The 11,978-nt window shown below is 32.6% G+C and overlaps 2 protein-coding genes across 5 annotated transcripts; one reads left to right on the top strand and one right to left on the bottom strand.

Annotated features, from left to right (window-relative positions):
• Positions 1-4,336: 4,336 nt before the first annotated feature.
• On the bottom strand, positions 4,337-8,646 carry LOC141403815 (uncharacterized). Of its 2 annotated transcripts, none has more exons than XM_073986808.1 (2): positions 8,556-8,646; positions 4,337-5,877 (listed from the first exon to the last, which is right to left on the bottom strand). In XM_073986808.1, the coding sequence occupies exon 2, from the start codon at positions 5,807-5,809 to the stop codon at positions 4,547-4,549; it is 1,263 nt and encodes a 420-aa protein (XP_073842909.1). In that variant the 5' UTR covers positions 5,810-5,877; positions 8,556-8,646; the 3' UTR covers positions 4,337-4,546. The 2 variants fall into 2 exon arrangements, with proteins under 2 accessions (XP_073842909.1, XP_073842910.1); XM_073986809.1 differs by lacking the exon at positions 8,556-8,646 and adding an exon at positions 8,359-8,474.
• LOC141403827 (uncharacterized) lies at positions 8,359-11,543 on the top strand. 3 transcript variants are annotated; one of them, XM_073986832.1, is made up of 2 exons: positions 8,359-8,575; positions 9,540-11,543. In XM_073986832.1, the coding sequence occupies exon 2, from the start codon at positions 9,589-9,591 to the stop codon at positions 10,627-10,629; it is 1,041 nt and encodes a 346-aa protein (XP_073842933.1). In that variant the 5' UTR covers positions 8,359-8,575; positions 9,540-9,588; the 3' UTR covers positions 10,630-11,543. The 3 variants fall into 3 exon arrangements, with proteins under 3 accessions (XP_073842933.1, XP_073842932.1, XP_073842934.1); XM_073986831.1 differs by having other exon boundaries at positions 8,368-8,669; XM_073986833.1 differs by lacking the exon at positions 8,359-8,575 and adding an exon at positions 8,889-8,911.
• The last annotated feature ends 435 nt before the right edge of the window (positions 11,544-11,978 follow it).

Below are 11,978 nucleotides of genomic sequence, written 5' to 3'. Positions count from 1 at the left end.
TGATAATGGTCGGATATTATTCAGGGGTCGAAATGTGAAAAAAAAAATATTTGGAAAAAAGACCAACGTTTTATTTCAAAGTTAATATCTCCCTTCTGTAGGAGGTATATGGAAAGCAAAACCTGGCAAGGAAAGTAGAAAATATCACCTTTACAACGATGTGAAGTAGGTTGTCATAGGTGGTCAAACAACAGAGATATCGCAATAGTCGGTAATGCATCCCTTTTTCCATTTTTGTGCAATCACACTACGAAATTTTGATCGGATCCTCACGAAATTTTGGTGGTTGATGGGGGTCTAATTTTAATATTTTGAATTTTATTAGTCAAAAGCTTATGAACAGGGGTAGTGGTGTAGGGCATCACATAGTCGGCCCCGACCCGACTATAGCCTTGGCTCACTTGTTTTTATTTGTTTCTGTTTTGTTTCATTCGTCTTTCCTTTTCACGTTTGTTATGGTGTTTAATTATTCCTTATGTTGTGGTGGGTTCTTGTGGCTTTTTGTTTGTCTTTGTGGTCAGTCAATGCAGCAAACCATATATTGTGTTCATCAATGATTGCAATATTATACGCGACATTTATATCCAAGTTATGCGAAAAGTGTATATGAGAAGTATATGCACTCAAATCAAAAATTTCTGGGCTGGTTTTCTGTATTGACAATACTTTTTGTAAACAAAATTAGATTATGATAGTTCCTACAATCGGTATTGTTAACGATTTTAACAATATTGCGGAAATTCGAAAGTTGTTTTTGTTTTCTATGTTTGGAACAAAAGATGGTATTTTTGGATTTGGATTACAATGTTTGAACAAAACAAATACATTTTTGGAACCAAAACATATATTTTTGTTCCAACAAAAGCGAAAAATATTTTTTCTCTGCGTGTAGACAAAATATATGCTAAAGGTCTTATGCAGAGAGAAAACCTACTAAAGGTCTTCCATAGACAGTAGACCTTCAAAATGTCTTCTATAGAACAGAGACCTTCTAAAGGTCCTCTATAGACAGAAGAAATTTAAAAAAGTTCTTTTATAGACAGATGACCTTCCGAAGGTTTTCTATAGAAAGAAGACATCTAGATGGGAAACCTTTTAAAGTTTTCTTTAGGTAGAAGACCTTCTAAAGGCCATCCATAAACAAAAGACCTTCCAAAGGTCTTCTATGGTCAGAAGACTTCTAAATTTCTTCTAGTCTTTATAAAGGTCTTCTATAGACAGACGACCTTTTAAATGTATTGTATGGACAGAACGCCTCCAATAGACAGAAGAACTGTTAAATGTCTTCTATAGAGAAAGCCGTTTAAAGGCCTTCCATAAAAGGGATACTTTGTAAAGGACAGAAGACCTCCTAATGGTCTTCTATAGACAGCTGTCCTTCTAAAGGGGTTCTATAGACCGAAGACCCTCTAAAGATGTTTTATAGACAGAAGACCTTATAAAGGCTTTCAATAGACAGTAGTTTTTTCTAAATGCCTTCCTTACAGGATGACTTTCCACAGGCCATTTTTAGTCAACATCCTTCAAAGGGAAATTTGCAACAGGTCTTCTATAGACCGAAGACCTTATTAAGGCTGAAGACATTCTAACGGTCCATAGATCGAAAGCCTTCTAAAGGTCCTTTATAAACAGAAGAACTTCTAAATATCATCAGAGATAATTTTTCTATAGAAAACTATCACCAGTAATATTTTTATAGAGAAAAATATCATCAGGGATAATTTTTCCATAGAAACATGTTATCAGTGATAATTTTTTTTTAGAGAAAAATAACATCAGACAATATCACCAGTGATAACTTTTATGTAGAAAACTATCATCAGTGAAATTTTTAGAGCAAAATCATGGGGGATGATTTTTCCATAGAAAAATATTATCAGTGATAATTTATTTATAGAAAAATATAAACTGTCATCATTTTTCTATAGAAAAATATCATCAGTGATAATTTTTCTATAGAAAACTATCATCAGTGATATTTTTAGGGAAAAATATCATCAAGGATAATTTTTCTACAGAAAACTATCATCAGGAATAATTTTTCTAGAGAAAAATATCATCAGTGATAATTTTTCTATAGAAAAATATCATCAGTGTTAATTTTTCTATAGAAAAATTTCAACTGTGATAACTTTTCTTTAGAAAAATATCATCAGTGAAAATTTTTCTATTGAAAAATATCCTCAGTGATAATTTTTTTATAGAAAACTATTATCAGGGATCATTTTTCTAAAGAACAGTAATAATTTTTCCATAGAAAAATAACAACTGTGATAATTTTTCTATAGATAAATATAAACTGTGACAATTTTTCTATTGAAAAATATCCTCAGTGATAACTTTTCTATAGAAAAATATGATCTGTGATAATTTTTCTATAGAAAAATATCATCTGTGATAATTTTTCTATAGAAAACTATCAACAGTGATATTCTTTAGAGAATAATATCATCAGAGATAATTTTTCTACAGAAAAATTTAGCCAGTGATCATTTTTCCACAGAAAAATGTCATCAGTTATAATTTTTCTACAGAAAAGTATCATCACTGAACATTTTTGTAATGAAAAACATCAGTGATCATTATTCTATAGAAAACTATCTTCAGTGATATTTCTTCTATAAAAAATTTCGTCAGTCATAATTTTTCTAAAGAAATATATTTTTTTCAAAAAAAAAAAAATAAATAAAATAGAAAAATACTATCAGTGATAATTTTTATAGAAAACTATTATCAGGGATCATTTTTCTAAAGAATAGTATCATCCGTGATAATTTTTCCATAGTAAAATATCACCAGGGATAATTTTTCTTTAGAAAAATCTGATAATATTTTTCTCTAGAAAAATCAGAGATAACTTTTCTACAGAAAAATGTAGTCAGTGATAATTTTTCCATAGAAAAATATTATCTGTGATAATTTTTCTAGAGAAAAACAACATCAGGGATATTTTTTCTAGAAAAAATGTTATCTATGATAAATTTTCTAGTGAAAAATATCAACTGTGATATTTTTCTCTATAGAAAAGTGTCATCAGTGATTATTGTTCTATAGAAAGCTATCTTCAGTGATAATTTTTGTGTGGAAATATCACAATTTTCTAAAAAAAATAGCCTGTGATAATATTTCTGTAGAATAATAAGAAAATATATATGTATGTATATATGTATATTTTCTTTGAATATAATTTTTCCACAGAAAAATATCATCAGTGATAATTTTTTATAGAAAAATATTATCAATGGTCATTTTTGTGAGGACAAATATCGTCATTGCTAATTTTCATAAGGAAAACTATCATTGATTTTTTTTTCTATAGAAAAAATATCATCAGTAATAATTTTTCTATAAACAAGTAAAAAAGTATTAGTCGGCTTTGCCGACAGAGATATACATACATACCCTCAGCTTGTGAGGATTGAAATAATTTTTTTCAAAAAAAAATAATGTATTTAGGAGGGTTTTCAAAATTTTGAGCGTATAAATTGACAAACAAATTGCGCTCCAACCACTACCCACGGTATTATAGGGGTTGTTTGCACCTTTCAGACTATTTTCTCAGGAAGTATGGGCTTGCGCCTGACGAAAAATGTACCGTCGTATGGGGGGGCAGTGTATACAAGTTGCTACAACAAAACTCAAAGCGATTCGAGAGCAGGTCCTAAACTGAACTTTTCCGAAATGTTGTGTGGAAGATACCCGAAGAAGTGGACCGATTGAGTCCATATTGGAACCTCATCTAAGTCTGGACCAAATCGGTTACTCCCTTCAAGAGTTACAGTGCCCACAAATTTTCCGAACATTTTCGGACTTTTGTGGGGGAGGTACCGGAAGGAGTGGACCGATATAACCCATCTTCGAACTTAATCTAAGTTTAGACAAATATTAGGAAAGCCAAAATTTGGACCGAATCGGTTGATCCGTTCGAGAGTTATCGTGCGCTCCAGCCAGCCAGACAGACGGACGGACATTGCTTAATCGACTCCAAATTGTCTGAAACACATTTCGTCCAAACATACTTGGGGTCTAAAACCATTATTTCGATGAGGTACATTTTGCCCGTATGAAAGTGTATATACCCTCGTTAGCATAAATGCTGAGGGTATAAAAATTCAAATAAAAGTTGACAACACTCTTGCTATCGGTAGAACTTTACTACTTTTTATTCGTCGCTAACTTACCGAAAAACATTGTTATTTGCCAAATTTTTACCGATTTTTGTCGGTAACTCAAAATTGCGTAAGAGAACCGCACCACTGGTCTATCAAATTAAGGAAACTAAATCAAAATGGCTTATTACTTAAAAAGGTCTTGCAGTAACTAAAACTCTTGGATAAATTTTATTAACATTTTTATTAAATGGGTACATTTACGGGGAATGTTATACCTACATACGTAAATTCATATGAAGATAAAAAGCGGCAGTCGAGAGAAATTGGCATATGTGTATCAGATTATGATTAGCTTCGCGATATGTTGATGTAATGACTCCACAGAATCCCTTCTGTGTTGACAATATTTGCAATCATAATTTTCGTGTTCCATGTTAACTATCATGTCGATGCATCCGGTAAGAATGCATATCAAGACCTTTTTGTGTGGTAAATCGTTGATTACATATTTTACAGATATACTCTGTATCTAAGGACGAAGGATGTTTTTTTCTTATATGCCCCCGTAGACGGATTTCTCCTGCAAAAGAACAATCACATAGTTCACAATGATGTCTAGTATGTGTTCGTGTGGAATGCATCCGGGAAAAATGCTTATGAAGACCTGTTCGTGTGGTAAATCTTTGATAACATAATTCACAGATATACTCTGTATCTATAGACGAAGGATGTTTATTTCTTATATGTGTCTGGAGATTATGAGATTCCGCATAACGATTACCACATATTTCACATTTATATTTATTAGGTGTTTGAGCTTCTGGATGCATCCCGTAGGAATGTTTATCAAGACCTTTTTTTGTGGTAAATCTTTGATTACAAATTTCACAGATATACTCGGTATTAATAGACGAAGGATGTCTAATTCTTATATGTCTCCGTAGAGTTTTTTGGTTGGTATAAGAACTATCACATAGTTCACATTTATGTTGGTTGGGCGTTTGAATGGAATGAGCTTCTGGATGCTTCCGGTAATAATGCAAACTAAGACCATGTTTTTTGGCAAATGTTTCATTACATATTTCGCAGATATAATCGGCATTTACAGACAGAGGGTGTTTTTCTTTCATATGCCTCTTTAGATGTTTATTTTCTGTATAAGAATTACCACATAGTTCACAGTTATATTTAGTAGGTGTTTGAGCTACACGGGAAGATGAAATAACAGATCTTTCTTTATTATCACTGACGTCAACGTCTGCATCACCATTGATCTCAAGGCCGTCTTTACCATCCTGCTCATCTGAGTGCACATCAATTATTTCCAATTTCGGTAAGGATATTTGTTGAGTTGTTATATTAGTTAGATGTTGTTTTGTAACATGTTCCGTACGTTCATAAGATTTCCATGTGAGTGATGACGGTGAGTCGATGCTAGTTGCATCCTCTGGTAAAAATTCTTCCACGTCTTCTTTTTTGATTATATCAATTATTGACTTATCGACATTCTCTGGTAAAAATTCTTCCATTTTATCCAAGTCTAGTTCATCTTCTTTAATATCATTTTTCATATTTGTAAAATTTTCTAGATTTGTTGTATTGTAGCTTATGTGGGAATGTGTATCATTGTTGGAATTCTGTTCCTGTTTAAAATCTTTGGCAAAAGATTCAGTTTTTATGCAAATACTTTCCGACATTTTTACTTGGAATATCTTATTTTCAATTTAGAAAAAGCAAGATCTTGCCACAAAGTATTTAGGTGTTGCTGTAAAAGAAAAAGATTTCCTATGTAAATATATTGAAGTTGTAACAACATTTAATTTTAATTTAACAATTTCAAATTCTTTTTTATTTTCGCGGGCAAAACCGTTGGTAATATGACAGGCCTAAACGATGGTGAAGGAAACGGCTTGTAGACTATTATTTTCTTTATGTCCACATTTACATTAGGCAATTTTCCCACTAACTTATTGAAAGCAAAATATCGTAAGAACTGTTATAAAGTTTTTATTCTATAATTATAGGTGTGTTCGTTTACTCAATAATTTGTACAAATTGGTAAAAGTAAGTCCAGTAACTTATTGCAATCGACTAAGCTCTTTTGCATTATACTGTAGAGTAAACGAACAACATTCAGTAACAATTTGTACAAATTTTGAGTAAACGAACACACATTATTGCTTTGTTCCAGAACCTGCAAGAAGCTACTACTTTTTACTACGATAAAATTTTTTCCTTTATGTTATCGAAAAAATAGTAAAAATTAGTTGATTCTTGCAGTACTGGAACAGACCATATACATTGGTTTGTTCCAGTACTGCAAGAATCTACTAATTTTTACTATTTTTTCCGATAACATAAAGGAAAAAATATTATCGTAGTAAAAAATAGTAGCTTCTTGCAGGTTCTGGAACAGAGCACATATATCATTTAGTAATACAAATTAAATATTTTATACATACATACATATGTATATGCCTGCATATTTTGTAGTCTGTTCAATGAATTCTCTTTTGAAACGGTATCAAAACATAATGACATTACCGCCATTTTTATAAATATTTTCGGAACAAATTTCCTTTACCAACAGTTTGCATATTTTTTTTTAAATCGTAAGTTTCTTTTAATGGCGATGTTTTCCCAAGATATATGGACCTGCTCCTGAAAAAAACTTTACCGTCGTAATGGAGGTAGCGAATGCAAATCGCTTCAACAAATATCAAAGTGATTCTAGAACAGGTCTTAAAGTGAACTTATCTGAAATTTTGTGTGGGAGGTACCCAAAGGAGTGGACAAATATAGTCCATATTCGAACCTGATCTATATCTGGTAGATATATTAGGATGTGCAGAGTATGGATTACATCAGTCACTCCCTTCAAGAGTTAAGCTGGAAACAGATACAACGTTTGGGTAAAGTTTTGTGTCGTTTTGGCCGTTTTTACACTGTTGGACATGATGCCGAAAAATTCAAATTCATTTGAAATATATGCCGACAAACACATAAACGCTGGACTTTGGTATCGTCGTCGCCCTGTTGTTGTTGTTTTTTTTCTCGACGCCCAAGGCAAAACTTTAATCAAACGTTGTATCTGCTTTCAGCTTTATCGTGCGCATATTTTTTCCGAAGATTTTTTGTGAGGGAGGTACCTGAAGGAGTGGACCGACATCGTTTATCTTCGAACTTAAACTATGTTTGGACAAAATATTACGAAGGCAAAATTTTGGACCGAATTGGCAGATCCGTTCGAGATTTATCTTGCGCTCCAACCACTACACACGGTGTCATACCACCACTATTTTCTCAGGAAATATGAACTTGCCCCGTATTAAACTTGTACCGTCGTATGGGGGACAGCGAACACAAGTTACCACAACAAAAATCAAAGCGATTGGAGAGCAGGTCCTAAACTGAACTTTTCCGAAATTTTGTGTGGGAGGTACCTGTAGGAGTGGACCGATTGAGTTCATATTTAAACTTCATCTAAGTCTGGTAGAACTTTCACGATGTACAAAGTGTGGGCCAAATCGGTTACTCCCTTCAAGAGTTATCGTGCGCACAAAATTTCCGAACATTTTCGAACTTTTGTGGGGGAGGTACCGGAAGGAGTGGACCGATATAGCCCATCTTCGAACTTAAACTAAGTTTGGACAAAATATTACGAGAGCCAAAATTTGAACCGAATCGGTTTAACCGTTCGAGAGTTATCGTGCGCTCCAGCCAGCCAGACAGACAGACGGACGGACATTGCTCAATCGACTCCAAATTGTCTGAAACACATTTCGTCCAAACATACTTGGGGTCTAAAACCATTATTTCGATGAGGCACATTTTGCCCATATGAAAGTGTATATACCCTCGTTAGCATAAATGCTGAGGGTATAAAAATCCGCTGTCAATTTAGCTCTGTTCCTTTACGTTCAAGATTCTTCAAGTTTTACTACTTTTTACACGAAAAGCGTTCCTTTACTTCAGACACAACACAATTCATATGGGAGTAGTTTACAACTTTTACTACTTTTGCCGGTTTTGCCATTTTCAGAAGTAAAGGAACATACCATTTGATAGCCTTTATGTCAAATAAATTATTGTTTTAAATCCACTCAATTTTATTTGACATACTATACGCTATGGAATTGACATTTGAAATCGATTGGATTTCGTAAATGTAAACCAGCTATACTAGTAAATGTCATTAATTGTGGAATCCATGGAATCCAATTGATAATACTATTCTCCTACATACCTAGTCAATGGTTGCCTCTCTCCCTCTGACTCTGTTGACACAACATCGGTCGGTCTCTTGTTAAAAGATAACAAAACTTTGTTTCAACGGTTCCATTCACTTCGTATCTACGCTTTATTTGCTTTTAATTTTTTGTTGAAGTTTATAACAAAATATAATAAATTAACAATAAATAAATGTTATTAAACAATATTCACCAATTCACATCAAATTCAAGGTATATTCTTTAATTTTCCCATTACAAGAAGACAGTGTTTATTAAAGAAGCAAAGCATGTGAAATGTCAAAACACCACTGGTTGTTTGTGGAAGGTAATGAGAGTATGTGTCATTTGGTTTGATCTCACAGTGTTTCACATTGGGAGAAATTGAAGAACATATTTAGAAAAAAAAGACGCCGATTTTTTTTACGTTTTGAAACTTCCGGACAGTTTCAAAAGAGAATTCATTGAATAAAATATTAGCTCTGTTCCAGAACTAAAAAGTTTTTACAATTTTTACCACTTTTACAAATTTATTTGAAAATCGTTTACGGCTTTTAGCAACAGGCCAATGTAAAAAATGACCTTGTATTAATTAGGCGGCCATCAGACCATCTGCTTTTTCACATGTATGTTGTCACTTTGGGTATACTAATATACAGAACAGCTGATTCATACATGTGAAAAAGCAGATGGTCTGATGGCGGCCTTAATAACATATAATTATTATAGAATAAAAACTTTATAACGGTTTTTACGGTATTTTGCATCAAAAAAGTGATATTTGGTTTAGTCTTTAGTGGGGAAATATTCTGCGATCGGAACTTCATACTAATTTTATTTCTGTTTTTCGTTGTTACAATATAAATAAACATTTACAGGTCATTTTGCAAATTTAGTTTTAATAAATTTGATTTTTGTACTAGTTAAGATACCGTCTGTGTTTTAAAAATTTTAGAAAAGTAAAAAATCAGCAACAACGCCTTTTTAATTTTCCCTTAAATTTCGATCATCTATGGTTTTAGCCGTTTCCTTGACCATGGTTTAGGGCTGCCATATTTCCAAAGATGTTGCCCGTGAAAATAAATAAAAAATACATCAAATTGTTAAATTAAACATAATTTGTTAAATTAAAACTAATTGTAGTTGCAAAAAACTTAAAACCATTTACATACGAAAACTTTGTTTTTTTCTTTTGCAGCCAGTAAAATTGTTTTCCTCAATTGAAAACGAAAATATTTCAAGTAAAAATGTCGCAAGTTTTTTCCATAAAAACTGAATCCTTTGACAATGATTATAAACAGGAAGATTCTGGCAATGATACAAATACACTAGTCTGCAATACAATAAAACTTGAAAATTTTAAAAATATGGCAAATAATATTAAAGAAGAACAGCCAGACTTAGATAAAATGGATGAATTTTTACCAGAGAATGTCGATAAATACAAATTTGATATAATCAAGGAAGAGGACGTGGAAGAAATGGACGAATTTTTGCCAGAGGATTCTACTAGCATACACTCAACGTCATTACTCTCATGGAAATCGGATGATCGTACAGAAGTTATAACACATGATGTAGCACTACATCAACACGATAAAGAACAACATCAAAATAGTACAATAACCAAATTTGAAATAATTGATTTGGACACAGATGAGGATGATAGTAAAGGCCTTGAAGTCACCGATGATGATAAACACACTAAAGTGAGTGATAATAGAGAGGACTCTCGGGAATCAAATGACTCATGGAAATCAGATGATCGTACAGAAGTTATTACACCTGATGTAGCACTACATCAACACGATAAAGAACAACATCGAAATAGTACAATAACCAAATTTGAAATAATTGATTTGGACACAGATGAGGATGATAGTAAAGGCCTTGAAGTCACCGATGATGATAAACACACTAAAGTGAGTGATAATAGAGAGGACTCTCGGGAATCAAATGACACCTGTGCAAATGAGGACACTGAAACATATGTTATTTCACCTTCTCGTGTAGCTCAAAAAGCAGCTAAATATAAATGTGAAATATGTGGTTGTTGTTATAATGTGCATCATTCTCTTCTTGCACATATAAGAAATAAACATCCTTCGTCTTTGGATTCAGATTATGTCTGCGAAATTTGTAATAAAAAATTTACCTCACCAATATCTCGTGGTATGCATTATTATAGGGAGCATTCAGTAGTAGCTCCCAAACAATACCTCCGAAATATAAATGTGAACTATGTGGTAGTTCTTATGCAGAATCTTCAACTCTCGGGGCACATATGAGAAATAAACATAATTCGTCTATAGATTCAGAGTATATCTGCAAAATTTGTAATGCGAAATTTACCACACAAAAAGGTCTTAATAGGCATTATCACTGTACGCATCCATTAGGTCACAAACAAAAACCTACTCACAAACAAAAATATAAATGTGAACTATGTGCTAGTTCTTATACCGAACAATCAAATCTACGGAGACATGTAAGAAATGAACATCCTTTGTCTATAGATACACAGTATATGTGTGAAATATGTCATAAAAGATTTACTGCACAATGTGGCCTTGATTTACATTGTCAACGGATGCACTAAACTAAGTCGTGACGAAACGACAGCAACGATTTTACAGAAAGGACTTACGGATTATGATTGTGCAGAATACCTATGTAATGACAAACAGATATACTCTGGCAACTACCAATATACATACATACAAATGTGGCGTACTTGTAAAGACACAACTCGGGTCGCTTGAGGAAAGGCTTGGAAGGAGATATTCGATTTAATGAAACACATTAAATTTGCACATCCCAAAGAAAATGAGGAACTACACTTTTTTGCCAATGAATTATCTTCAGATGTCATAAATATCATCGAACTCAAACATTTTGATTGTAAATATTTGGTCTATTCCAGAACTGCAAGAATCTAATAATTTTTACTATCTTTTTCGATAGCATAGGGGAAAATTGATATCGTAGTAAACATTTTTTAGATTCTTGCAGGCATATTGAATTCATTACATCAACATACAGTATGTAAAACTCATATTCGAAAACCACTCAAATATAAAAAAATGTATCTATTGTTTCGCTCTGCTCGCGAATTGTATCCTCATATGACCATAAATAGATATAGAGATCATAAAAAATGTTCCACTCAAAGGTACACATTAAATACAAATGTTAATTAAAATTATGCAAGAGTTTTATTTTTGATTTATTACAAGACGCCAGATTTAATAAAACCACTGTGTTTGAAATGCCAATTCCATTGCGTATACTTATATTTATATACTTATACATCCTCATATAAAAATATGCAACCAAATCATGCAAATTACCACTTAAATTGTCTTCGAAAGATGCAATTGATTTAATAGACCATGACAGAACTACCAGGTAGTGGTATCACACCAGCTGATCGAATATGAAAAGACAAATCCCTTTAAAAAAATAATTGTTGTTGTAATTTCCCCAACAACATAAAGAAAGTTTTGACATAACATATTCAAAATTTTACGATGCCACTACTTGGGTAATTGTGCCATGGAATAGACTGTGCGAACATATTACAATTTCTCTGTATAGTCGGGGACCACACTAGTGTGAATTTAATTAAAAAATTTCA

Source organism: Musca autumnalis, unplaced genomic scaffold (genome assembly GCF_047663935.1).
Source record: "Musca autumnalis isolate F117 unplaced genomic scaffold, ASM4766393v1 scaffold_4, whole genome shotgun sequence".
Classification (NCBI taxonomy): Eukaryota; Metazoa; Arthropoda; class Insecta; order Diptera; family Muscidae; genus Musca; species Musca autumnalis.
Note: the sequence above shows the minus strand (reverse complement) of the source record. Positions and strands in the feature narration are given on the sequence as shown.